Source organism: Littorina saxatilis, linkage group LG12, assembly GCF_037325665.1.
Source record: "Littorina saxatilis isolate snail1 linkage group LG12, US_GU_Lsax_2.0, whole genome shotgun sequence".
NCBI classification, from domain to species: Eukaryota; Metazoa; Mollusca; class Gastropoda; order Littorinimorpha; family Littorinidae; genus Littorina; species Littorina saxatilis.
The window spans coordinates 67,120,669-67,144,587 of record NC_090256.1 but is presented as its reverse complement, the minus strand read 5'-3'; the positions used below and the strand labels follow the sequence as shown (position 1 = coordinate 67,144,587).

Genomic DNA, 23,919 nt, shown 5'->3' with positions numbered 1-23,919 from the left:
AGTCAAACGGGTATTTGGTGGACATTTTTATCTATGCCTATACAATTTTGCCAGGAAAGACCCTTTTGTCAATCGTGGGATCTTTAACGTGCACACCCCAATGTAGTGTACACGAAGGGACCTCGGTTTTTCGTCTCATCCGAAAGACTAGCACTTGAACCCACCACCTAGGTTAGGAAAGGGGGGAGAAAATTGCGGCCTGACCCAGGGTCGAACACGCAACCTCTCGCTTCCGAGCGCAAGTGCGTTACCACTCGACCACCCAGTCCCAATCCCTCCCCTCCTGTTTAAATCACGTCAGCTCTTAGTCTTATGACAGAAGTGAATATACACTCTTCAAAAAAAGTTAAGGATCACTTTTTTACAAGCACGCCACACAAAACAGACAAGACCGAATTCTTTCATTTTTTAAAAATTATATAATTGAACAACCAAGGAGTAATGACAAACAAAGCAAAGATCGAACGCGGCAGCGACAATTTAGCTAGAGTGTGTCAAACGTGACAACCCTCGAAAATGGAATTCACAACAGTGTGAATCGGTGTCAATAACGCGTGTGCCCTCCGTTGTGTGCCAGGCATTCAACACATCGTTGGTGCATGGAGTGGATCAGGTTGCATATATATATGCGACAGTTGACCCAGATTGGCAGGAGGAGGGTGATGTTGCTGTACCCGACGACAAAGCTCGTCCCACATGTGCTCTAGGGGGTTCAGGTCCGGCACTGTTGGCTGGCCACAGCATCCTGTTGACCCTGGCCTGGTGGATGAAGTTGTTTACAGCTGCAGAGCGATGGGGAGGTGCGTTGTCATCCTGAAGAATCGCACTAGGGCCGATCGCTTGGAGGTCTGGAACGACCAGGGGTTGCAGGATCTCATTCTGGTAGCGGACATTGGTCAAGTTGCCCACTACATGGTACAGAGGTGTCCTTAGACGTGTGCTGATCCCTCCCCAGACCATCACAGAGCCCCCGCCAAAACGCTGTCGTTCCAGAACAGCGCCTTCTGCATAGCTGCCAACCCTCCCTAGAAAACCGGGAAATTCCCGATTTTATGTCCAGTCCCAGATTTTCACGAATAGTGCAAAAGTTTCCCGATTAAACATTTTTCGAGTATAGTTATATAATGACTGGAGTGTATTTTCAAGCGCCTGTACTCGGCATAGTTTCACTTCTGAACTCTCGTTCAGCGCAAGGCTTCGTCACACAAACGCTGTGATCAAAATCGAAACTAAACGAGAATAGGTGAGATTTGTGGCTAGCGCATGCGCTTCAGTCGAATGTGGATGAGAAGCAGAAGAAGAAGCAGCAGCAGACAACCACAAAATGAAGAAAACAACGGTCCAGCGGCCGAAAGTCGGCCCGAAAGTTCTTGTAAAATTTCAAAAGAGTTACAAACAAGAGTATGACTTCATCTCCGAATCGACAAGACGCGGCATACATTTCGCGTTTTGCACCAAGTGCCGCGAAGATATCAGCATCGGACATGGAGGCCGGGGGGATATTGAAGCTCATTCAAGAACAGCAAAACATGAACGGAACCGGGGAACGGCCGTCGAGAAGACGAGAAAGATTACCCAACTGTTCGCTTCAGACGTCGATGTTCGAACTATGAACGCTGATCCGTGCCAGTTATGCTGTTGTGAACTGTGATGGCAACAGCAATCTCCTTCATACCCCTGGAAGGTGTAGTGTGTTGTGACTTTTGGATTGTGAAATAAACTCAAGGAAGTAACTAACATGAACTATGATTTTGGTGCTGTTGTGAACTGTGATAGCAAAAGATATCTTCCCCCACACAATTGGAAGATGTGAGTGTCAAGAACTATGAAATACTGTAGAAGGAAGCTTGACGTGCATTGGTAAGTCACTACATCTACTCTCTCTCCAGCTCATTCTTCCTTTTTTGTGACAAAATTTGCTGCCAGAAACTGGCAATTATAATCCTCAGAATGCACCAGATTGCACCATTTTGCATCCTTTTTTTCAAAAAATGTTCGTGGGGGCATGCCCCCGGACCCCCCTAGCATTCAAGGCGCTTCGCGCCGTCGGCTCGGCACTTAGCACCGAGACGCTCATTCCTCCCTATTTTTATCTGGGAAAAGTTGGCAGCTATGCTTCTGCGAAGCGCTCTCCACGACGCCTCCACACTCGGATGCGACCATCAGCAGGTTCCAAGCAAAAGCGGGGCTCATCTGTAAACAACACCTGAGCCCACTGCTAACGTCGCCACCTCACATGTTAAGTGCACCAGGCTCGGCGAGTTTCTCGGTGATTAGCAGTCAGGGTTGTTCCTTGGACTGGACGCCTTGCACGCAAGCCAAAGTTGTGGAAGCGGTTTGGGATTGTCTGACCACTAACAACAGTGTTGGTGGTAGCTTGTAGGCGTTGCCTAATGTTGTTTGCCGTAGCCATTCTTTTTTGCATGGCCTGCCTCTGAATGAAGCGATCCTCTCTTTGTGTGGTGACTCTGGGCCGACCAGAACGTTGTCGCTCCTGCACTCTTCCAGTTGCGTGGAATCTCTGTTTTAGTCGGATGATGACAGAGGGAGCCACTGCAAGTCTCTGGGCCACTTGCCTGGCAGCAACACCGTCTTGTAGCCATCCTATTGCCCTTCCTCTATCCAAATCGCTCAGTTTTCTTTGTGGGGGCATGTTGCTACTGTGCATAATTGTGTGAGTGTGTCAACCTTTAAACACAAGCTGGTGAGCGATGTTCATAGCCAGGACCCTGTTGTAGCATGTGCATCACAACCTTTTTCTTCCAAAATGCAGAAGCTTTTGAGAAGTCCCACAAAGGGAAATAACTCTGCCTGCCAAACAAAATTCTAGGTCAAGATTCATTGTTCATTTGTTAATTCAAACACATTAATCTTTTAATTATTATGTCGATGTTTAATTTGTTGGCTTTTTTTTTATAATTAGATTCATTTTTTCAACCGATCCTTAACTTTTTTTGAAGAGTGTATACAATTACAATGTTTGTAACATTCAGAGTTTATGTAGCATCCGAAGAGGGTAAATAATATATGGCAGAGTTATGTCCCTTTGTATGATGACGTCATTGAAGTGGATATTGCCTGGGCACTATAGTCACGGACCAATTTCTCTAGCCACAGCCTTCTTCTTTATTCCAAAGCGTTTCGATGGTTTCTGAAAAATCGCACATTGCCACAAGAAAACTATAGCTTGGTTACATTCCGAGTTAACCATACCAACACGGAAAGTGCGTCCGCGAACCAAGCAGTGTGAATCACTAGTCCTGAGACTACAAGTTCAAGCAGCGTTTATCAACAAAATGCGGAACATCGGTCACTAACAGGGAACAAACAATAAAACCCCACTTTTGTGCAGTTATGACAAGACATAAGTCTGCTTCGCATTGAATCACTTCGACAGAACTGGCCAACACTTCTTCTTCTTCTTGTCGTTCGCCAATGCTAAACTTGGAGTCCAGCTCTGGTAATGAAGCTGGTGGTCTTATGAAGAGCCTCCACAGGTACTGGCCAACACTGACCTGTGAACCACATCTCTCGCTTCGGGGGTCAGTCCATGATCGTGCTTGCCGACAATCAAGTCTTTCGAAGTCTAAATGTAAAACTGATAAAGTGATATTCATAAATGTGTCAAACTAGCGGTTGCTAAAGCAAGCCATGTTCGTTATAAAGCAAGAGGGGGGTTGAGACTGTACATCAGGGAAGGCCAAATCTCAAATTTTGAACTCGTCAACCGTGCGAGTAACTTCAAGAAAGTCACTAGCCTGGCAGAAATGTCACTGGCCCATTACATACCACAGTTGAGCTACAGTGTTTATATGGCTTTAAAACTCGATATTACAACTAAAAGTATTGCATTTTGACTCGAATTTTCATTGGCCAACTGGGCGAGTTGCCAGACGTTTTTTTACTAGACCATAGGATGTTTTACTGTTGATCAGGCGAATGATTTTGCCATCCCTGGTACATGTATAGCAAAAGTGATTAAACAACTGTTGCTCTGCCTTCCTTGTCAAAGCGTTGTCTGACACAGACAAAAACATGTAATATAATATACATGTGTACTTTACTAAATACCTTTGTCATTCATACTTCAGAAATTTGCTTTGTCTACAGGTATCGGTGCTATCATGGATAAACGTCGCAGTTCCAGAACGTCTGTTGCTTCGGCCTCTGTGGAGGTGGTAGAAATAGTGGACGCGAAATCACCTGAAGTAGACAGCAGGGGCCACAGGTCTGATTCAGATACCAGAAGGACTTCGCTAACGGAAAAGAAGCTTGACAGATTCAACAAAGACTACAGAGGAAACATTGTGTCAAAGTACAAGAGCAAGAAAAAGTCTAAAACTCAAGCTGCTGACATTAGCTTGTTATCACTATCAGGTTGTCTTCAGAATAATGTGAAGGTTGAAAAACTAGAAGACAGTGCTTTGCCAAACCCAACAGCAGCAAGCCTTGACTCAGAGGAGTCTGCAAGCGAGAAAAAATTAGCCTCTGATTTTTCAAGCACTGAGGTTTCAGAATGTTTGGACTGTGCTGCAAACTCTGAGGTTGTAAAGGAAGAGCCAGTAACGGAATTTCAAAACACAACTTCTTGTATGCCAGGAAGCACTCATGATAATCTGACCTTGAGCAGCAGTGTTGAGTCCAATATAGAAGACATTTTGTCACCATCTCACACGGTACCGATCAGTTCTCCCAGTGATGCCATCAGATCTGAAAGTAATGCTGAGAAAAGGATAATTTCTGTTGTGTCTTCACCGCCAGTGGCACCAGAAAGCCCAGCGAGGAATGTTTTTAAGTCGCTTAGAAAGCTTGTAGCAGATAGATGGGAAGAACCTAGCGAGGATCAGACAGATGGGTTGGTGATTTCTTCCCAAGTATGGTCACCCTTGTCTGAAGACATTGTACCCACAGGGAAATCATCATTGTCAGACATGACACCAAGGGTGGGTGGCATAGCGACAGGTGCTAGGGACGCTCCAGCTGAAAGCTCGGTTGCTGCCCAAGCGACTTCTTCTCACAACCCTAATGCTGTGCTGCTTCAGGATTGCTCGACTGCTGATTCTGTTGACAGTCCCGAGTGTTCACAAGGTATGTGAATGCGAATGCGAAGAAGATAAGAATGCCTACTGTGAGTGTTCATTAGAATTTAGAGACCTGTACAAGATGTATCACAAGTGATAATGTCTTTTATGGTTTGTAACATAGATTTTTTTTCGAGGCAGAAACTGAGAAAGGGTAATTTATCTTTTTTTTTTAAGCAGAAAAAAAAGTAAAGAGCGCAGAAAGTTACCAATTAGGATTGCGCCTGATTTACAAAAGTAAACTCTGCAAGAATTGACCTACTTAAGGAAAGTTAACCTTTTCTGTAAACAATTTTCATTTATTTATTTGATTGGTTGATTTTTGTGAAAAATGAGGCAAGCATACAGGGTGAATTCAATGCCTGCCAGTAAGGCATCATTCAAGTATCCATTTACTGAAAATGGTGTTCAAAGACAGATTCAGGCTCAGTGATTTAGAGTCGAGGGATGCAGGGTTGGTATAATACAGAATGATTGATTTTCATTATTCTCTAATTAAGCAAAAACCCTTACACTTAAGAGTTACACATGCCTTCATTTTATGTTTGCATAGGCTCTACTAGTTCTACCAGCAGCCAGTCAACAGAAGAAGTAGACCCAGCACAGAAACGGGCCTTGATCTCTCAGCTCAAGTGTTTTGTACGTCTGCACGAACTTGACTCCACAATCAAAGACAGTGGGTCGGAGTGGTACCAGGAAGGTAACCTTTGGCGAAGATCCTGCAGCTCTATTTTACCTGCAATAGAACTTCTACATGAGAGTACGGCAGGAGCGGCTACTGAACCAAGTCCTCCACTCGAAGAAAGTCTTGGAGAAGAACAGACTACAGGTACTATGCTGCAGGAACCTCCATCAATAACCAGCCCTGTACTTCAGGTACAGGTCACCACTGGGTCGCCACGTCTTACGTTAGGTCAAGATTCACTGACAGAGTCACCTTTGCCTCAAGAAAATGCCTCCATGAAAATGAAGTCTCCCCCAGTACAACCTGAAGCCAGTCTTTCCCCTGGTGATGATTCATCCCTCGGGTCAAGTCGTTTGGTGGAAAGTAACTTGCACGTAGAAGCCACTCCGCCCGTACTTTCGGGAGAAATGCCTATGATGAAGGTGATTAAAAAAGACCCACCAGAACCACATAGTTCTGTGGAAAAAGTGGTACAGCCTCGTTCAAGAGCGCGCAAAAATAGACCCTCTGGTGGTGGTAAGTCAGGTGCTAGCCAGCCTGTTGAGTCCGATGTTCCAATAGAATACAGTTCAGATGTGGAAATTAAGCACGGTTTGTCTAAAAAACGGCCAACAACAGCAAGAAAGTCTCTCCAGAAACAATCTGCAAGCGAGACAAAGTCTCCCAAGGTACACCCGATAAAAGTAGCAAAGTCTGGCCCAGAACAATCTACAGAAGCAGAAAAGCCTCCAGAGAAACACATTACAGCAGTGTTAAAGTCTGTCCCCAAACAGTCTACACATGCAGAAAAGTCTCCACAAGACCAAACTACAAACATGGCGAAAACTTGCCGAGGACAACTGGCCAAAGTGAAAGTAGCAACACATTTGCAAGAGCAACCTACAGAAGTGACTAAATCTGCACGCGCATCACGTGCAACCAGATCTTCTCATGCTAACAAAGCGTCTGCCAGTGCAAGCGCTGAGCCAGCAACTCCGCTGGATGGAAGTCTACCATCAGCACCGTCTTTACCTTTAGACCTGCTTGCAAGAGTGATCAAAAAGGAACCTGCTTCGCCTCCCACATCAACTTCGGACACTAAAGCAAAAAGAGCCAGTCGAAAAAGACAAACAACCAAACCATCTGCTGTTGACATTACTATTCCTGGTCCACCTCTTGATGAATCTAGTTCTCCACAGGACCTACCTTCATCTGGCAAACTCCCTTCTGCTGAGGGACTTCCTCAGGAACCAGTGAAGTCTCTTTCGCTTGGAGAGTCGGGTGTTTTGCAGGAACAAAGTTCTTCAGAGAAAACATCTTTGCCCCAGGCACAGGCCGAGCAAGTGAGTAAACCTCAGCAGTTAGCGCCTGCAGGCAAACCTTCAGCTATTGAAAAGACTAAGGTTAGCCTGCCTGTCGAGTCAGGGTCTCCAGTGAGAGAGTCTTCACCAGTGGTGACGTCAACTTTGACCAAATCTCTCTCTGTGGAAGAAAAAATTCATCGTAGTATACTGAAGCCTCCAGTCCCTGAAGATCAGCCCAAGAAATCGGTGAAGTTCTCACTAGCATCCCCTTCAAGTGTAAACAAGCCATCTACTATCAAAAACATCAGCCTTGATGTGTCTCTTCAGCCCACTGCTTCACTTGAGCAGGGCACAGCAGTAGCACCACAATTAACGAAAGATAAACCTGCCAAATCTGCCGCCAGATCCACCTCTAATAGGAAGGCTTCAGCTGGTCTTTCTGCAGATGATACTCTACCGAAACAGAATTCATCTCAGGACTCGCCTTTGCTGGAGGAACCTCCTGCAAAGAAGGCAAAAAGTGGGTCACACTCAAGATCACTGGCTAAGCAGGATGAGTCACTGAGAAAACTCTCTGCAGCTATCCGTCATCCATTACGCACAAGTAGTACAGATGTGCCGTTCAAGTCAGGTTCTTCATCAGAGGCACCCTCTGCTCTGAGTCATCCTGAGAAGCAGGTGAAGTCTGTAGGTTTACCTTGTTCACCTACCTCTACCTGTGCAAACAAAAGTACTAGTAGTAGTACTGATGTGCTGATCAAGTCTTGTTCTTTAGCAGAGGCACCCTCTGAGAAGCAGGTGAAGTCTGTAGGTATACCTTGTCTACCTACCTCTACTGGTGCAAACAAAAATGCTGGCAGTGGGTCTGTAGAACAGAGTTCAACAGTGAAACCATCACCATGTCAGGATCCACCATCTGAAAAGACTACTGTTGGTATTAAAAGTGTGTCAGATGTCCAGCCTCTTGCACCAAGCAATGAGGTTCAGATAGTGAGACGACGATCTTCCACCAGTTCTCGCGCACTTGATAAGACTTGCACTGCTTCTACTTCTCGTTTGCCTGAAGTTGAGTTCTTGAAAGAGAGTCCAGTGGTGAAACCACCCTCATCTCAGAGAAAGATTAATAAACCAGGAAAAAATCAACAGGGAAAGTCTGATAAACCAGGACAAACTCAACAAGGAAAGTCTCATAAACCAGCAAAAACTCTAGAAATACTGCCTGCAAAGAAATCATCCACTGTAAGCAAGACAAAGGTTGATGTGTCTGTTGATCCCAGTAGTCAGTCTGTGCTAAGCTCACCCAGGGACTCACCTTTGTCTCGGAAAGCGAGCTCAAGGATGATGGAAGCTTCAAAAACTGTGCCTGAAGCCAGATCTTCTTTGGCGAACAAAACTTCTGTTAATCTTGTTCAGTCAAGTGTTCCGCCAGAACCAAGTTCGTCATCAAAAGAATCTCCACCTCATGAAGCACCAGCAGCAAAAAAGATGAAGGAATCAATTCCAACTTCCAAAGCAAATACACCTCAAACGATTCCACATGCAACCAATTCAGTCCCAGTTGTCAAGACTTCTGCTACTCTGCTTAGCAGATCAAGTTCTCTACTGGAACAGAGTTCACCAACAGAAACATTTCCACTTCAAGATCCTTCTGCTGAAAGTGAAAGAGAATCACCTGTTCCACATTGTTCCTCTGCAACCAGACCATCAGTTCTCAGTAACACAGCCACAACCACAAGTCTGCCTATTGATTCCGTTTCCCATTCTCCAATGGAATGCTTTTCCCAAGCTGCAACATTGGCGTCTGCAAGATCACTTTCAGATGAATTCACAGCACCAAAGAAGCCTGTGTCTAGGGAAGAGTTACGAGGTACAAAGACTGCTACACCTGTCAAATTGTTGGCCAAAACATCAACCCTCTCACCTGTAATGAGAGTGATGTCCCTGACCCCTCAAAAAACGAGTGGAGCTGGCGATGCCGTCGAAGACGTGAGAGAAATGCTTCAGGTGGATGATGTGAGCACAAGCTCTCAGGTACAACCTCCAGTCTACACGTCACCCTCCATCCAACCTGCAGCTGATGCTGCCGCTGCCAACACCACCCCAAAGACAACGCTCAGAAACCTCAAGTCTCGCCTTCTCAAAGACCTGGAAGATGCAATGGCTCCAAGTGTGGAAACCATTCCGTTCTCGCTGCCGTCAGATGTCACCACTTCCCTCACCAGCACTTTCACCAGCACTTTCACCACCAGTGTGAGCCAGTCAGGACCGGTGCAGCCGTTTGACTTCACCATGACCGGTGGTGGAGAGGGGTTACCCGGCATTCAGATGCCGCAGCGCCTGGGCTTGACGTCTGACATGGAGACGGACTGGTCGGCGCAAGAGGTGTCCATGGATCTGAAGGAGGATGAGAACGTTGACGACATGGATGTGCTGTCACTCTACGACTACGACACTTTCCTGGAGGAGGATGACTTTGATACATCATCACATTATACCTTACCAAACAGGTTTGTCGCTATTGCCTTTTTGTATAACAAGTTTTGTGCATATGTTTTTATAGTTTAACCTTGATTCTTTAATTGTGTCCAACCTGCTAAGTGCAGAAATACTTCCTGACATCACAAGAGCAGAACTACTACTAATCAATATGGCTTACATTACAAATGAAAACTTGGTAATTGTTAGTTTGAAATGTTCAAACTGACTTGCTAATTAGACGCAAAAGATTAGTTTTGACTTTTCCAGGTTTAACCTTTTTTTGTCAGCTGAAAGGGACAATATTTAAATGGTATTGTTGTTGATGAAGTAAGTTACAAACCAAGAGTTTTGTTTTGTTCTAATTTTTTTAGGTCTGTAAGCTACTCCACGTCGCGACCCTTGGGCGGAGAAGGTTCAGTGGCAAGATCTGAGGAAAGCATGTCGATATCTGTTGTCAACCTGCAAGGGAACGATGAATCAACTTCAAGCTCTCAAAATCAAAAAGAGAAAGCAGGTGACCTGAGATTGGCCGCCAATGAGGAGGAATCTGACGAAAAACCTGTTAACGACAACGAGGCAAAGAAATCAAGAGACGATAAGAAAGAATCTGACGCAGAATCTGTTAAAGACAAGGAGGCAAAGAAATCGAGAGACGATGCATGCGCACCAACCAAAGAGAAGGAAGTGGTGAAGCAACTTTCTGAATATCAGAAGTCGGAGAAGCTAGCAGACAACACACGCTCAAAGGGATCTCCAAGTATCAGCAGTCAAAAGGACAGTCGAAAGATTCAACGTAGAGAAGACAAGCATCGAGAGAAACCGGAAGCAACAAATGCACCTAGATCAAGCAGAAGTCTGTCTCCTCCATCCAGAAGCAGGCCTGAAACCCAGAAGCGATCAGAGCGAACCTCACCCCCAAAAAGGCAGATCCAAGAAATGTCTTCTGTTCAGAAAGCCAGGCAGTCCATGAGAGATAGCAAGGTATGTTTCACAGTGACTATTTAATTTGAAGGGGTAGGGACTTTTTTTAAATTTTTAAATTTTTTTTTGGTCTTCTTTCGTCTTCTGTTTTCTTCTCTTCTTCTCTCTCTTATTTTCTTTTTCTTCTCTCTCTTCTTTTCTTCTTTATGTATTTATTTATTTTTTGTTTGTTTGTTTTATCCTGTTTTTGCTTGTCCCGACGCACTTCTCCCAGTATGCTCCCACGCCGCCCCGTCCCAGATAAAAATAAATTTGCTGAATTAATTTACCTATTTATTTTTGCAGAGAGAGCTTGAAGCAGAGCTGAAGCGCAACATAGAAAGAAGAGCCATTGCAGCGTAAGTACAAAGACATAAGAGCATTTTATTGAGTTTTTTTTAAATTTCATGTAAATTAGCTTGATTTTATAAGTTATATATTGAGAAGTACTTTTTGCTTTAGAAATGGAATCTTTATAATTTAACCCCTTCACTGCCCACCCCGTATGTAATACGTGGTCATTTTTGGTTTGTCATACGCCCATAACTGTATCTCATACGTGGGATTTGTGTCACCAACATTTCAGGACATTTCTGAAAACTAAATGGGAGGTAACCACTGTCCTAGTACTTGTAGGGGTTCTAAACACAGTTCTTTCCCATAGACCGTTCGGATAAGTTACTAAAGTTGCTACAGTAGAACCCCATGTTTACGACTTTGGAAAAACCTTGAAAATTAGGTCGTAAAAAGGGGGGGTCTTAAAAGGGGGGTTTGAGTTTTTGGCCGGTCGGTCATGAATTTGGTTGCAGTGTATCTACTGTCATGTTTACACACAAACACACAGTTGCAGTTTACTGTCATATAAAAAAACACACACACACACACACACACCCAAACACATTACAGCAGAACAACTTAAACTCAAATTTCAAAGAAAATTTACTCATGGCGTAATACTCGCTCCCCGCTGAGTGAAGCACATTTGACATTGTGGCGCAACCAGTAAAATTCGAATGTCCTAACTCGATAGAAAGCATAACGACTTTTCTCCCGAATCATCTTTCCGCTCATATGAATGATTCGTCGCCTTGCATCGCTAAACTTGACCACGATCGTTGAGGTCTTTGTACAGGCTCCTCTCTTTGCGTACTTTCGCTTCGCTATCCTTCTCACCATCTAGATAACACCGAGTCATTATCCTTGACGACACACAGGATTTTCGTATTCCCAACTCCCAAGGAAGTCGCCGCGGATTGCCACTTCGCTCGATTAGCGATTACTTTATTAGCTCTCTACTCAAGAGTCGGCGCTTTTCTTTTTCTTTCGCGAATCTTCGTTTGTCAACAAGACAGTCGTCGTGACAAGATAGCGTGCAGAAAAAAACCGGATGTATCAGGATCTCGTGCGCGCGAGATTTCGTTTTTATTTCTTCTCGCGATAGTTGGAGGAGCGAGAGCCGCCATGTTGTGTTTTCGTCTGCTCGAAATATGCGCAAAAGTCGTAAATGATACTAAATCATCCCAAAAAGCTCGGTCGTAAGTCGCGTTTTGGGTCATTATCCTTGACGATACACAGGATTGGCGTCTTCCCGACTTCTAAGGAAGTCGCCGCGGATTATATCGTGCGCGAGATTTAATTTTTTTTCGTTTCGCGATAGTTCGAGGAGCCAGAGCCGCCATGTATTGTTTTCGTCTGCTCGACTACAAATGCGCAAAAGTCGTAATTCACCCCCAAAAGCTCGGTCGTAAGTCGCGTTTTGGGGTGAGTCGTTCACTGGGGGTTCATTATATAGTAGAATGCATCAGTGGTAGCAAAATCGGTTGTAAAAAGGGGGTGGTCGTAAACAGGGGGGTCGCTAAGGGGGAGTTCTACTGTACCACGTGTTGAAAACTGTGTTAGCATTCTCGCCATTCACAATGGAGACAATGACAAAAGGTGACGTTTTCATGTCAGTATGTCCCAAATGACATCACCAGTACATTTTTCATTCTATTTAATCTGTTTTTGTTCTATTTTTTCTAATAACATGCGTTAACAATTGATTGCCAACTGGAATGGAAGAGCACAAAAAGTGTAACTTGATATGTAGTTTCTCTGGAGGGAAACAAATCTTCCACTTTCATGTCAGTGTGTCCCATGCAACATACATTTGCCAAACAGCTATGTGTAAGTAGATTATTTGTTAGTGGTATAGAAAATACTGATCACCAATTAAAGTCAGTTTTCACATTCATTTTCTACCTATTTCTTATTTGTTTATTCTTTTGGCAATGGTGAAATGTCAGCAATCGTGTGTCATTCGGGACAGTAGACATGACACCTGACCTTTTGTCACTGTCTCAATGGCGGCCGAAAGTCGGACCTCAACTCGTAGACCTGTTTTCAAGCGATAGTGTTCTGGAAGCTCTACAAGAAGTGATTTATGGATTACCACACAGAAGAATACTTTTATGGGCTGTAATGTGAGTACCTGATGTTTGTCACCAGTTTTAGCAGTGTTTTGTGTGGTTTTACGTGCTGCAATGTGTGTCACTGTGTGTGTGTAAGTCCGGAAACTGTAATTTTTGATGAAAATGGTCATTATATCAATTTTTACTATAACAATCACAAAGTCCAATGATCATGTCATCCTATAATAGCCAAGGGTATAAGCAAAACACATGCCAAAGATCTAAGAGATATCTCAATAAATGATCGAGCAGTGAACAGATTAGTGAACCTACCAAAGAAAGCGAAATTTTGCCCTGGCACACAGCAATACCAAAATGCTGTTATACTGTGGCAGTGAAGAGGTTAAGTACGCTTGGTTCATACACAATTACTATGTTTGGCTTTGTCAAACAAAGAAGGGGAACATTTCTTCTGCAAAAGTGAATTGATCTTTTACGATTAGGGCGACATGACAGAATACGCAACTATCTTTCACTAAAATTCTTTGTTGTGAATTTTTTTTTGACTTTCAAGTATTATAGCCATTTAACTAAAAAAAACCAAAAAAACATTAACCCCTTGACTGCCTTATGACGGGTATACCCGTCATGTGCCTGTGCAGCCGCAGCGCCTACGTGACGGGTAAACCCATCACCTCAGTTCAGGAATTGTCCAGAAATGCTACGTCACTGCTGACACACAAATACCAGCCAATGGCTTGGTAGGATACCTCATTCTCATGAATAAACATAAATGGTGACGCGGTTTTGCGTCTGAAGGCTATTTTCGGCCTTGGCGGCAGGAAAGGGGAGAGAAAGCTCGACTCGTCAAAATGGCTAATGGTGACAGTCGACCGAGCCCTAGTAGGGAAAAACAAAGACGGACTGACGCTACAGGCGGTGCAAATGATTATGGATACTGACAGGGGAAGGGGGAGATCTTCTTTGGGACGATTCGTTGGAAACGGGTAGATGACAGTGATTATGATCCCTTCTTCGAGCAAGCAAAACAGCCACCTGTGTTTGATCCACAGGCACCAGAAGATGCGCCGGACTGATTTTTCAAAAGTTCATATTTGAACATCATTATAAGCCAAACTAATTATTATTTTCATGTTTAGACACTAAAAACAGATTCTTGGTTCAATTTCCTTTAAAAATAATACAGGTTTTACTTACCTACCTACTGCCAGTTTGGAGCTAGAATTTTTTGTGAATTATTACACCCCGAACTCCAAAATTCCCTGGCAATCAGGAATGCACATAAGTAAGTTTTGATTGGCAGCGAAAGGGTTAAATTACAAATAAATAAACAAATAACAATCCGAAGCAGTTGGACTGTTCTAGTGAATGTTTCTTTTGGTCTATAATTAAACGTTCCATTAAGTTTATGTTACCTTTCCTGTTTTTGGATTCTTAAACAAACAAGAAAGACGAAGAAAATCACTTTGATCTAAAACTTAGTCTTTGGACTTGTTGCAGGGCGACAGAGACAGTCACCAAAATCCACAACATGGGATCACTGAAGATTGAGAGAAGCCTGGTCCTGAACCTGATGCATCTATTCATCCGAGAAGGAGCAGTTCCACAGCTCATGAAGGTCTTCACATTCATCTGCAACCAGGGTCTTTTTACTCAAGAGTAAGTGCAGGGCTAACACCTTTGCGGTTCTCGCCAGAAATCTTTTCTTTTTTTTTTAACTTTTAAAACTGAAAAATCCGGTTTCTTAGAGTAAACCTTTATGGATTGGATGGTTGATGAAGGCAAAAAGTGTATTATTTTATAATTTATTAACATACATTTTGCTACCAGGAGAGGCTGTTCTTTAACCCTGCCGCCGTGGAGCCTAGCCTTTCAGGTTTTTCACTTTTTGGGTGTAAGCCCTGTAAGTGTGCGCTTAGTAGTGATAATGATTAGTTAAGAACAAATGTTTCATGTATAAAGGGACTATGTTCCAAGTGAGACTGTTATGACTCTAGTTTTCAGTGTTTTTCTTCTGTGTTCCAGAAGTTTGTGTGTGTGTCTCTGTCTGTCTCTCTTCCTCTCTTTTTCTCTCGGTCTGTCTGTCTTCTCTTTCTGTTTAAAAGGTAGTGTTTAGTACGGAGGCTACAGCTTTACTGTAGTTGCTTGGTACTTTTATTGTGTTCCTGTTGTCATGTTGTGACTGTGCTTTACTTTGTTTTTTTCTTTTTGTTTCATGTTCCTGTCTGTGTTGGATTTTAGACAGAGATGTACATGTATTCAAGTTTCTGTTTAGCATGCCTACCTTTGTACCGTTTCAGAGTATGCAATGCCTACATTCGCCTGGGGTGTGCTGAGAGCAGTCGCTATGACAAGCAGCTGAAGAATATTTTCCAGTACCTGAGGCGCTTCTCCATTCAGCCATCTGGAGATTGCCTCTTTGCACTTCTCAGGTTAGACTGTAATTTATTGTTTGTTTGGTTATTTCTTTGCTTTGTTTGTTTGTCTAGGTGATTAAAGCCTGTTTTGGTGATGATGCCAGATATATGAGCAGATAGTGAAATGAGGACAAGAATAATTGAAAATGGCAACATAAAAGAATAGGAAAATTGCAATCAATATAAACACACACCTGTTAAAACTTACATGTATAAACCATTGTTACTCAATCAATCAATATCAATCAATATGAGGCTTATAACGCGCGTATTCCGTGGGTACAGTTCTAAGCGCAGGGATTTATAAAAAAAATAAAAATTTATGCAATTTATATCGCGCACATATTCAAGGCGCAGGGATTTATTTATGCCGTGTGAGATGGAATTTTTTTAACACAATACATCACGCATTCACATCGGCCAGCAGATCGCAGCCATTTCGGTGCATATCCTACTTTTCACAGCCTATTATTCCAAGTCACATGGGTATTTTGGTGGACATTTTTATCTATGCCTATACAATTTTGCCAGGAAAGACCCTTTTGTCAATCGTGGGATCTTTAACGTGCACACCCCAATGTAGTGTACACGAAGGGACCTCGGTTTATCGTCTCATCCGAAAGACTATCGGGCTTTTTGAATGAAGCACTCGTAGATGAATAATATTTTTTTCCTTGCAATCCACCTCACATACACAAAGGGCTGCACACTCTTTTTATATTTAGTCAAGTTTTGACTAAATATTTTAACATCGAGGGGGAATCGAAACGAGGGTCGTGGTGTATGTGCGTGTGTGTGTGTGCGTGCGTGTGTGCGTGTGTGTGTGTGTGTAGAGCGATTCAGACTAAACTACTGGACCGATCTTTATGAAATTTGACTTGAGAGTTCCTGGGTATGAAATCCCCGAACGTTTTTTTCATTTTTTTGATAAATGTCTTTGATGACGTCATATCCGGCTTTTCGTGAAAGTTGAGGCGGCACTGTCACGCCCTCATTTTTCAACCAAATTGGTTGAAATTTTGGTCAAGTAATCTTCGACGAAGCCCGGGGTTCTGTATTGCATTTCAGCTTGGTGGCTTAAAAATTAATTAATGACTTTGGTCATTAAAAATCTGAAAATTGTAAAAAAAAATAAAAATTTATAAAACGATCCAAATTTACGTTTATCTTATTCTCCATCATTTGCTGATTCCAAAAACATATAAATATGTTATATTCGGATTAAAAACAAGCTCTGAAAATTAAATATATAAAAATTATCATCAAAATTTTTTTTTCGAAATCAATTTAAAAACACTTTCATCTTATTCCTTGTCGGTTCCTGATTCCAAAAATATATAGATATGATATGTTTGGATTAAAAACACGCTCAGAAAGTTAAAACGAAGAGAGGTACAGAAAAGCGTGCTATCCTTCTTAGCGCAACTACTACCCCGCTCTTCTTGTCAATTCCACGGGCACTGCCTTTGCCACGGGCGGTGGAGTGACGATGCTACGAGTATACGGTCTTGCTGCGTTGCGTTGCGTTCAGTTTCATTCTGTGAATTCGACAGCTACTTGACTAAATATTGTATTTTCGCCTTACGCGACTTGTTTTAAATATATTTTTTTTAATGTACACTTTCAACCACTTTTGATGTTTTTTTGTAACTGCAGGGTTTACAGCGACCATGATGAGGATCCAAAGATGTTCTGGCACATGCTGAGCTACTTTGGAACGTTCCGCGGATTCTCCGTGCCCTTGCCTCTCCTTGAGCAGGCCATCAATTCCCTGCTGAAACACAGAGATCGCGACGCTCTGAGCAAGTTCAACCAGTGGGTCCTGACGGCTAGCCTTGAACCTTTGCAGAAACTGGGTCTGGCTTTGGTCGGCAGAATTGCTTCCATTTTGCAACCTGCTTCCCGAACACGTCTGCAGAAACTCATTGGAGAAGCTCAAGAGGTGTGTGAAAAATATGTGTGTGTGGGGACAGGCAGAGGGTGTGTGTGTGTGTGTGTGTGTGTGTGTGTGTGTGTGTGTGTCGGGTGAGGTTAAGAGAGAGACATATGCAATTATAAAGAAATAGACTGAGAGAACAGTTAAAGAGGGCGATGTGAGCAAATGCTGCGTTTTGAGAGAGAGAGAGAGAGAGAGAGAGAGAGAGAGAGAGAGAGAGAGAGAGAGAGAGAGAGAGAGAGAGAGAGAGAGAGAGAGAGAGAGAGAGAGAGAGAGAGAGAGAGAGAGAGAGAGAGAGAGAGAGAGAGAGAGAGAATATGGGTGTATGTGGATAAGTAACTTAAAATTTAAATCTTCCATAGTTTGCTTCTCCAGTACAAGAATTGTTCATGGAGAACACATAAAGTGATCTTTCTAAAGTGAAAATTTGAAATAAATATATCTGACTCTTATTTTCTTATACATTTCATCAGAAGATTGAAAGAACTCAATTTTAACCAGCACAAGACAGTCACTTCATTTTTGTTCTGTTCAGGGTTCGTACAGGTCATGGAAAACCTGGAAAGTCATGGAATTTGATTTTTAATTTTCCAGGCCTGGAAAGTCATGGAATTTCAAATCAAATTCATGGAAAGTCATGGAATTTAACAAAAATAAGAAAGAATTTTTTTTTTACCTTTAGCATGCCAGCAGCTATTTTCGTCGCCCAGCCATCCCCCCCCCCCCCCCCCCCCCCCCCCCCCCCCTTTGCCAGCCAGCAGCGATTTGCGTCGCCAGCACAAGGCTTGTTCGTATGACCAACTTCTCGTTCGTATTTGCATACAAGAATAACGGTATTTTTAACAGCACTTGAGCCAAAGCGAGGCTCACTTCCTTCCGTTATCTCGTCGTGTCGTCTGCGCTGCATTTGAGTCGGTTTCGTCGAAGTTTTCTGCTTTTGTTTTTGCATCGATAAAGTACTTTAGCGCTTCGACAAGCAAGATGGAGGATGATGAGTTTGAAACTTTCTTTCGAGTTGTTTCTTGACAACAAAAAGTATGCAGAATTGGAACGAATTACCAAGAAAGATCTTCGCAATGAACTGTGTATCGCGGTGAAAAAAATGACAGTTCGTCAAATCACAGTGACGGTTACGAAACGGAATTTACGAAAGTGCAGATGGATACAAACAGTGGCTGGTCCAGTCACAGGCGGAAGGTATCGTTCACTGGACCACTACTTTCATAGAAAGTCTTTCTATGAAAGTAGTGGTCCAGTGAACGATACCTGCCGCCTGTGGTCCAGTTTAGTGAAATGACAGGACCAGCAAACATTACCGATAATCTGACTGTGTAGCAAATGCTTGACTTGCTTGTCGAAGAGACACTGCGTAGAAACTGACTCAAATTCAGTGCAAAGCAAGCCAGTGTCAAAACTGACAGTGACAAGACGTAACAAGTTTGCGTGTTCGGAAATGGCGACCTGTGGATCTAGTCATGGAAAATGTTATTGAGGCTCATGGAAAGTCATGGAAAAGTCATGGAATTTTGTTTCTAAAAACCAGTGGGGACCCTGTCTGTTGTACATAAAGTATTTGTTGTTTTGTTATCATTGATTTTACTATCGTGCAATTTATTAATGATGTTTGATTTGACCAATCTCTGTACAGAAGGAGATTGCAGAATCTGTGAAGGAGGCTCTGCCAGAAAAAGAAGAGACCGTTCTGAAAACCCCACAGGCTTTAAGTGACAAAGACTTTCAGTACTATGGTGACCGCATCAAGGTAAACTCAAGATTAAAAGTTAAGCAACCCTTTCATTTGAGCATTCATGATCTGTGTTTAATTATTTGGCTTTGTGGATAGTATTTATAAAGAAACATATCAATTCAGGTTCACTATCTTCACGTGCAAAACGTGACGTGAGTACAGCTCAGGGGTCCCTTTGAAAATATATATGTTTCAGTCATTACTGTTTGTCACTTGCTAAACAAGTCAGATATGGCACCATATGGTAATATTATGAAAAGGTTTGAAAAAATGAGGGGTTGAAATAATAAGCATACTCCAGAATTAGCTCTTGGGAAGTGACATACTGAAAGTGAAAGAAGGTGAACATTTGAGATTCACTCAGAGTGACTGAACTTCAAACGGGGCTCACTCTGAATATTGCCAAATGATGGTGGTCAGCACCATTGTTATTCTTCTTATCATCGTATATCTTCTACCCCCCGCGGGTTAGGGGGAAGAATTTACCCGATGCTCCCCAGCATGTCGTAAGAGGCGACTAACGGATTCTGTTTCTCCTTTTACCCTTGTTAAGTGTTTCTTGTATAGAATATAGTCAATTTTTGTAAAGATTTTAGTCAAGCAGTATGTAACAAAATGTTAAGTCCTTTGTACTGGAAACTTGCATTCTCCCAGTAAGGTAATATATTGTACTACGTTGCAAGCCCCTGGAGCAAATTTTTGATTAGTGCTTTTGTGAACAAGAAACAAATGACAAGTGGCTCTATCCCATCTCCCCCCTTTCCCCGTCGCGATATAACCTTCGTGGTTGAAAACGACGTTAAACACCAAATAAAGAAAGAAAGTATATCTTCTGCATCTTGTTTCTCCAGGAATATGGGGTGTACAGGAATTGGGCTGGCCTGGCGAAGACGTTTGCAGAACTGTGCCAAAGTTCTGGTGGCAGTCAACTTTTCCTGAATGATTTCAGCAGAATGTTGCTGAAGCATGATGTTGTTCCTTCTACGGACAGATTTCTTCACTGTCTTTATGATCTGTATCAGAAGGGTGAGAGAATGCAGGAGGTGTTGTGCATTGACACGCGGAAAAGAACGTGCAATTGTGTGCAGAGACACTCGCTTACCCACACGCAAACACGCACACACACGCACGCACGCGTCTGAATGCTCTGAAACTAAAACTGAACTTTATTTTAAAAAGTTCATGGTTTTTGTCAAAGCCTTATCTTCCAACCTGTCCCTTATGCTCTGAATGATGTGAGGCTTACAGAAAAGTATGAAAACAGACAAAAACAAGTCGCGAAAGGCGAAAATACAACATTTAGTCAAGCTGTCGAACTCACAGAATGAAACTGAACGCAATGCACTTTTTCAGCAAGACTGTATACTCGTAGCATCGTCAGTCCACCGCTTGTGGCAAAGGCAGTGAAATTGACAAGAAGAGCGGGGTAGTAGTTGCGCTGACAAGGATAGCACGCTTTTCTGTACCTCTCTTCGTTTTAACTTTCTGAGCGTGTTTTTAATCCAAACATATCATATCTATATGTTTTTGGAATCAGAAAATGATGAAGCTCGCATTTTTCATGATCCGCCAACTTCGACCATTATTTTTAATAATCACTGAGACTCGGCATGTAACCTCTACATATACCATATTGATTGATTGATTGATTCGGTCACAAAAGTACTACTTTTATGTTTTAGAATTAGAGTGGTACTTTTCTCTTTATTTGTTTGTATTTTATGTACTTATCTGTTTATTTATCAATGTATTTATTGTGGTAGGATATTCGTAGAAAGATATCTTAAGAAGGGAGAGGTGTTGAATACTACAGAACATATTTCTTACGTATGATATTTGGTATTCAGAGACTCCTGAGGAATCTACACTGGACACTCTATCACTGGCGCACCTTGCGGCCATATTGCTTCAGCGTGCCTGCAGCACACACCCGGTGGAGGTGACCTTGACCTTGCTGGATGCCATTTTGTGCTGCCCCCTGGTGCCCAAGAGACTGCTGATGAACTGTGGTGACACTGGGTGCAAGATTATGGCCGCCTTCCTTGAGTGCGGGCGACCTTTGGCGGCTGTGGATGTTCTGAAAAGTATGAGTTTGTTGTGGTCTACTTTTTCTTTCTTCCAGTCTTTTTCTTTTCTAATAATCTTAAAGCAATGTGAGAAATGGAATAGTATTAACATTCATGAGTTAATTACATTTTTTAGTTCTGACAGCTCCTGCATCGTAAATCTCCTTGTCCCAGGGTACACGCTAGCCTACAGGAGCTGTCAGAAGTCGGCAATAGCATGGGCGCGCTAGATAAACAAACAGTCTTGACACTACTATAAACGCCTAATTGACTCCGCTAAACAAACCACTGCTAGCACGAGGTCTTGTGTTGATAGCTTAGCTGATAAAGGCTGTGGAAGCACAGTAGGGAAAGTTTTGTAGAGAAGGTCGGGCTTTAAAAGGGGGGAACCCATACGATTTCACTGTATTTTGTACGCATGATTGCCTAGAATACGATCAGTACGGTCAGTCAAAAAAATACTATGAGAATCCTTCCTAGACTACTTTTTTTCACAAGCGCATCCTGAAGACGATCTACGTTTTAACACACGATTACGCTTTTTGTCAGGTAACATTGAAAGCAGCATTTGTTTTATATGTATTGGTAAACTTAATTAACGGTGTTACGGACGCATGTGAAGCTTGTTTGAAACCTTGATGTTCAAATGCTGTGTGGAGTACGCTAATTTAAAAAAGAAAAAATACACCAAGTTTGTTTGAGAATACTCCAAGTACAAAACAGGAGTTCCCAGGTTTGGGTTCCACTGTAGTGGTACAATCTTCAGTGTCGTGTTACGTCTGTTTACAGATACAAGGCTGCAGAAAGAGGATGAGCAGTGGGCACCATTGGTGACTGGCTTGCTGCAGCAGTTGGTGGCGGCACAAGACATTCCTTCTGCAGTCTCCATGCTGACTCACGTGGCCGAGCAGACGTCTATGGGTCAGCTGAGTTTTGCTCTTTGGTTCACCATCTTTGGTTGCTCGCTAAGGCCTTTACTTCTGTTACTAAATGCATCCTGTCTGGTATTGGTTAGGTTAAAAGAATTTGCTCTTTTATGAAGGCTTGTAAATCAGATCTGCCCTGTTGCATGATGGATGTCTTTGGAGTGGCTGCATCTTTTAGCATACTCCTCGGGATATTAATGGAGTTCTTCGTTGCTCGAGGTTCTTCCCTAAATGACCTTCAGAGGTTGATGGGACGTAAATGGGCAACATCTACTTCATTAAGTGCCTGTTATGATTGATATATGAATCTGTACAGTGGTACCTGCGATATAAGGACACCCTTCGGACCAGCCGAAAGAGTAGATAGCCTGTTGTGACAGGTATATTTTAGTCAGTATGACAAAAGCAAAAGTGTCCTTTATAGAGAGGTGTCCTCTCATCAGAGGGGCCTCACGTCGCAGGTACCATTGTATTTTATTTTGGGTCATTTTTGCATACTCATTACTGGGTGCACGGTTGTCACAGAAAATGCTTTGAGTATGGTTATTGACTTCTGGACAATAGTAATGAAACTTGCAAAATAACTTTTCCTTGTGAAGTCCATCATTCCTAAACCAAGTATTGAATTCCTATGTAGTCACGATCAGATTACACAGACTTGTTCTTCACATACTTCAGTATGCTGGTTTGATCTTTACTGCCCAACTTATCAGCGTTTTCTTTCTGCACTGGTCTGTTACAGAATCTGTGAAATGTGGTAGCATTAGACCGCCCTGCAGTTTTCATGATGTCGTCCAAAGTCATGCCCGTTTTTAGAATATCCAAAGTCTGACATTCACACTTGCACCAGAGTCTATTTGGCATACAACAGTTTTTCCTTCCATGATCATCTCTGTCTTGAGACAACAACATAGTTCTCCCACATCTGTTTGAATAGCTTCCGTTCATCACGACCTTTCTTCACGCTGAAAGCAGTCGGGGAGTTTACCCTTGCAGCATTGTGACGCTGAGGGTTATGAGCTTGCTGTTGGTCATTCATACTAACTCAGTAGTAGTCAAAATATACAGGAGAAAGTATCTGACACAAGAAAAACACAGGGGTGTTGCTAAACATTTCATGTTGGGACATTTGGCCGAAACTGTCAGAAAGCTTTAGGACATTTTGGAAAATGTTCGGCTATTATTTTGGCTCATCGAAAGTCACCGCAACATTGAAGCACAAGAGGGGAACACCAATACAATCATTGTCTTAGGAACACAGAACATATGTTGCATACTGCAAGTGAAACGATCAGCTTTGCTGGTTTAACTAAAACAGACACAATTTCTCTGAAACTTTTTAAAACCTTTAATTAAATTACATATCTTATCGTCATGAGAGGAAGCCCAATCTTCCGAGTGAACATCGGCGGAAGTGACCGTTGCTGAAGGCTGCGTCCTAATCCGCGAAAGGGAGTGAATATCTCCCACACCGGAAGGAAGTGCACGTAATTCTGCATGTGTAACCTGTAGATCCGCTGCCAAAACCTGCTGTTGAGCGAACATGTTATGCATCTGGGAGCTAAGCGAAGCAAACAACGATGAAAAGTCTTCCTTTACACTATGCTTGCTAACCTTGTCATCCTTAATGGGTGTAGGTTTAGTCTTCATGTTTTTCAGAACGGGCATGTCCGGGCTGTTAGGGTTTGTGATTTCTACCGAAAACGAAGTCTGAGAGGGTGGATCAACACCTTAACGACTGTGCCAGAATGTGGCTGCACAGTACCTTGTTTAGATTTAGGTGCTTTCTTAGGAGCTTTCCTGACTGGCGACTCAGAAGCTATCTGCTTTGCGCTAGGCTTTTTCTTTTCGCTGTCAGCCATTGCTGAGCTAAGTCTGAACGTTAACACGTGTAACAAGACAAACGGAGCGTTTACAAGTGGAAAATCC

The 23,919-nt window shown here is 42.8% G+C and overlaps 1 protein-coding gene across 1 annotated transcript in view; it reads left to right on the top strand.

The window, feature by feature from the left end:
• The first annotated feature begins 3,435 nt into the window (after nucleotides 1-3,435).
• LOC138983169 (uncharacterized) overlaps nucleotides 3,436-23,919 on the top strand; it is a 28,736-nt gene continuing 8,252 nt past the window's right edge. Inside the window, exons 1-13 of the mRNA XM_070356580.1 lie at nucleotides 3,436-3,460; nucleotides 4,111-4,228; nucleotides 5,072-5,088; nucleotides 5,635-9,556; nucleotides 9,899-10,508; nucleotides 10,794-10,846; nucleotides 14,399-14,557; nucleotides 15,199-15,330; nucleotides 16,972-17,257; nucleotides 18,900-19,013; nucleotides 19,850-20,024; nucleotides 20,846-21,082; nucleotides 21,854-21,985. Coding sequence (XP_070212681.1) covers nucleotides 3,436-3,460; nucleotides 4,111-4,228; nucleotides 5,072-5,088; nucleotides 5,635-9,556; nucleotides 9,899-10,508; nucleotides 10,794-10,846; nucleotides 14,399-14,557; nucleotides 15,199-15,330; nucleotides 16,972-17,257; nucleotides 18,900-19,013; nucleotides 19,850-20,024; nucleotides 20,846-21,082; nucleotides 21,854-21,985 — 5,980 coding nt within the window. The remainder of the gene's footprint in view (nucleotides 3,461-4,110; nucleotides 4,229-5,071; nucleotides 5,089-5,634; nucleotides 9,557-9,898; nucleotides 10,509-10,793; nucleotides 10,847-14,398; nucleotides 14,558-15,198; nucleotides 15,331-16,971; nucleotides 17,258-18,899; nucleotides 19,014-19,849; nucleotides 20,025-20,845; nucleotides 21,083-21,853; nucleotides 21,986-23,919) is intronic.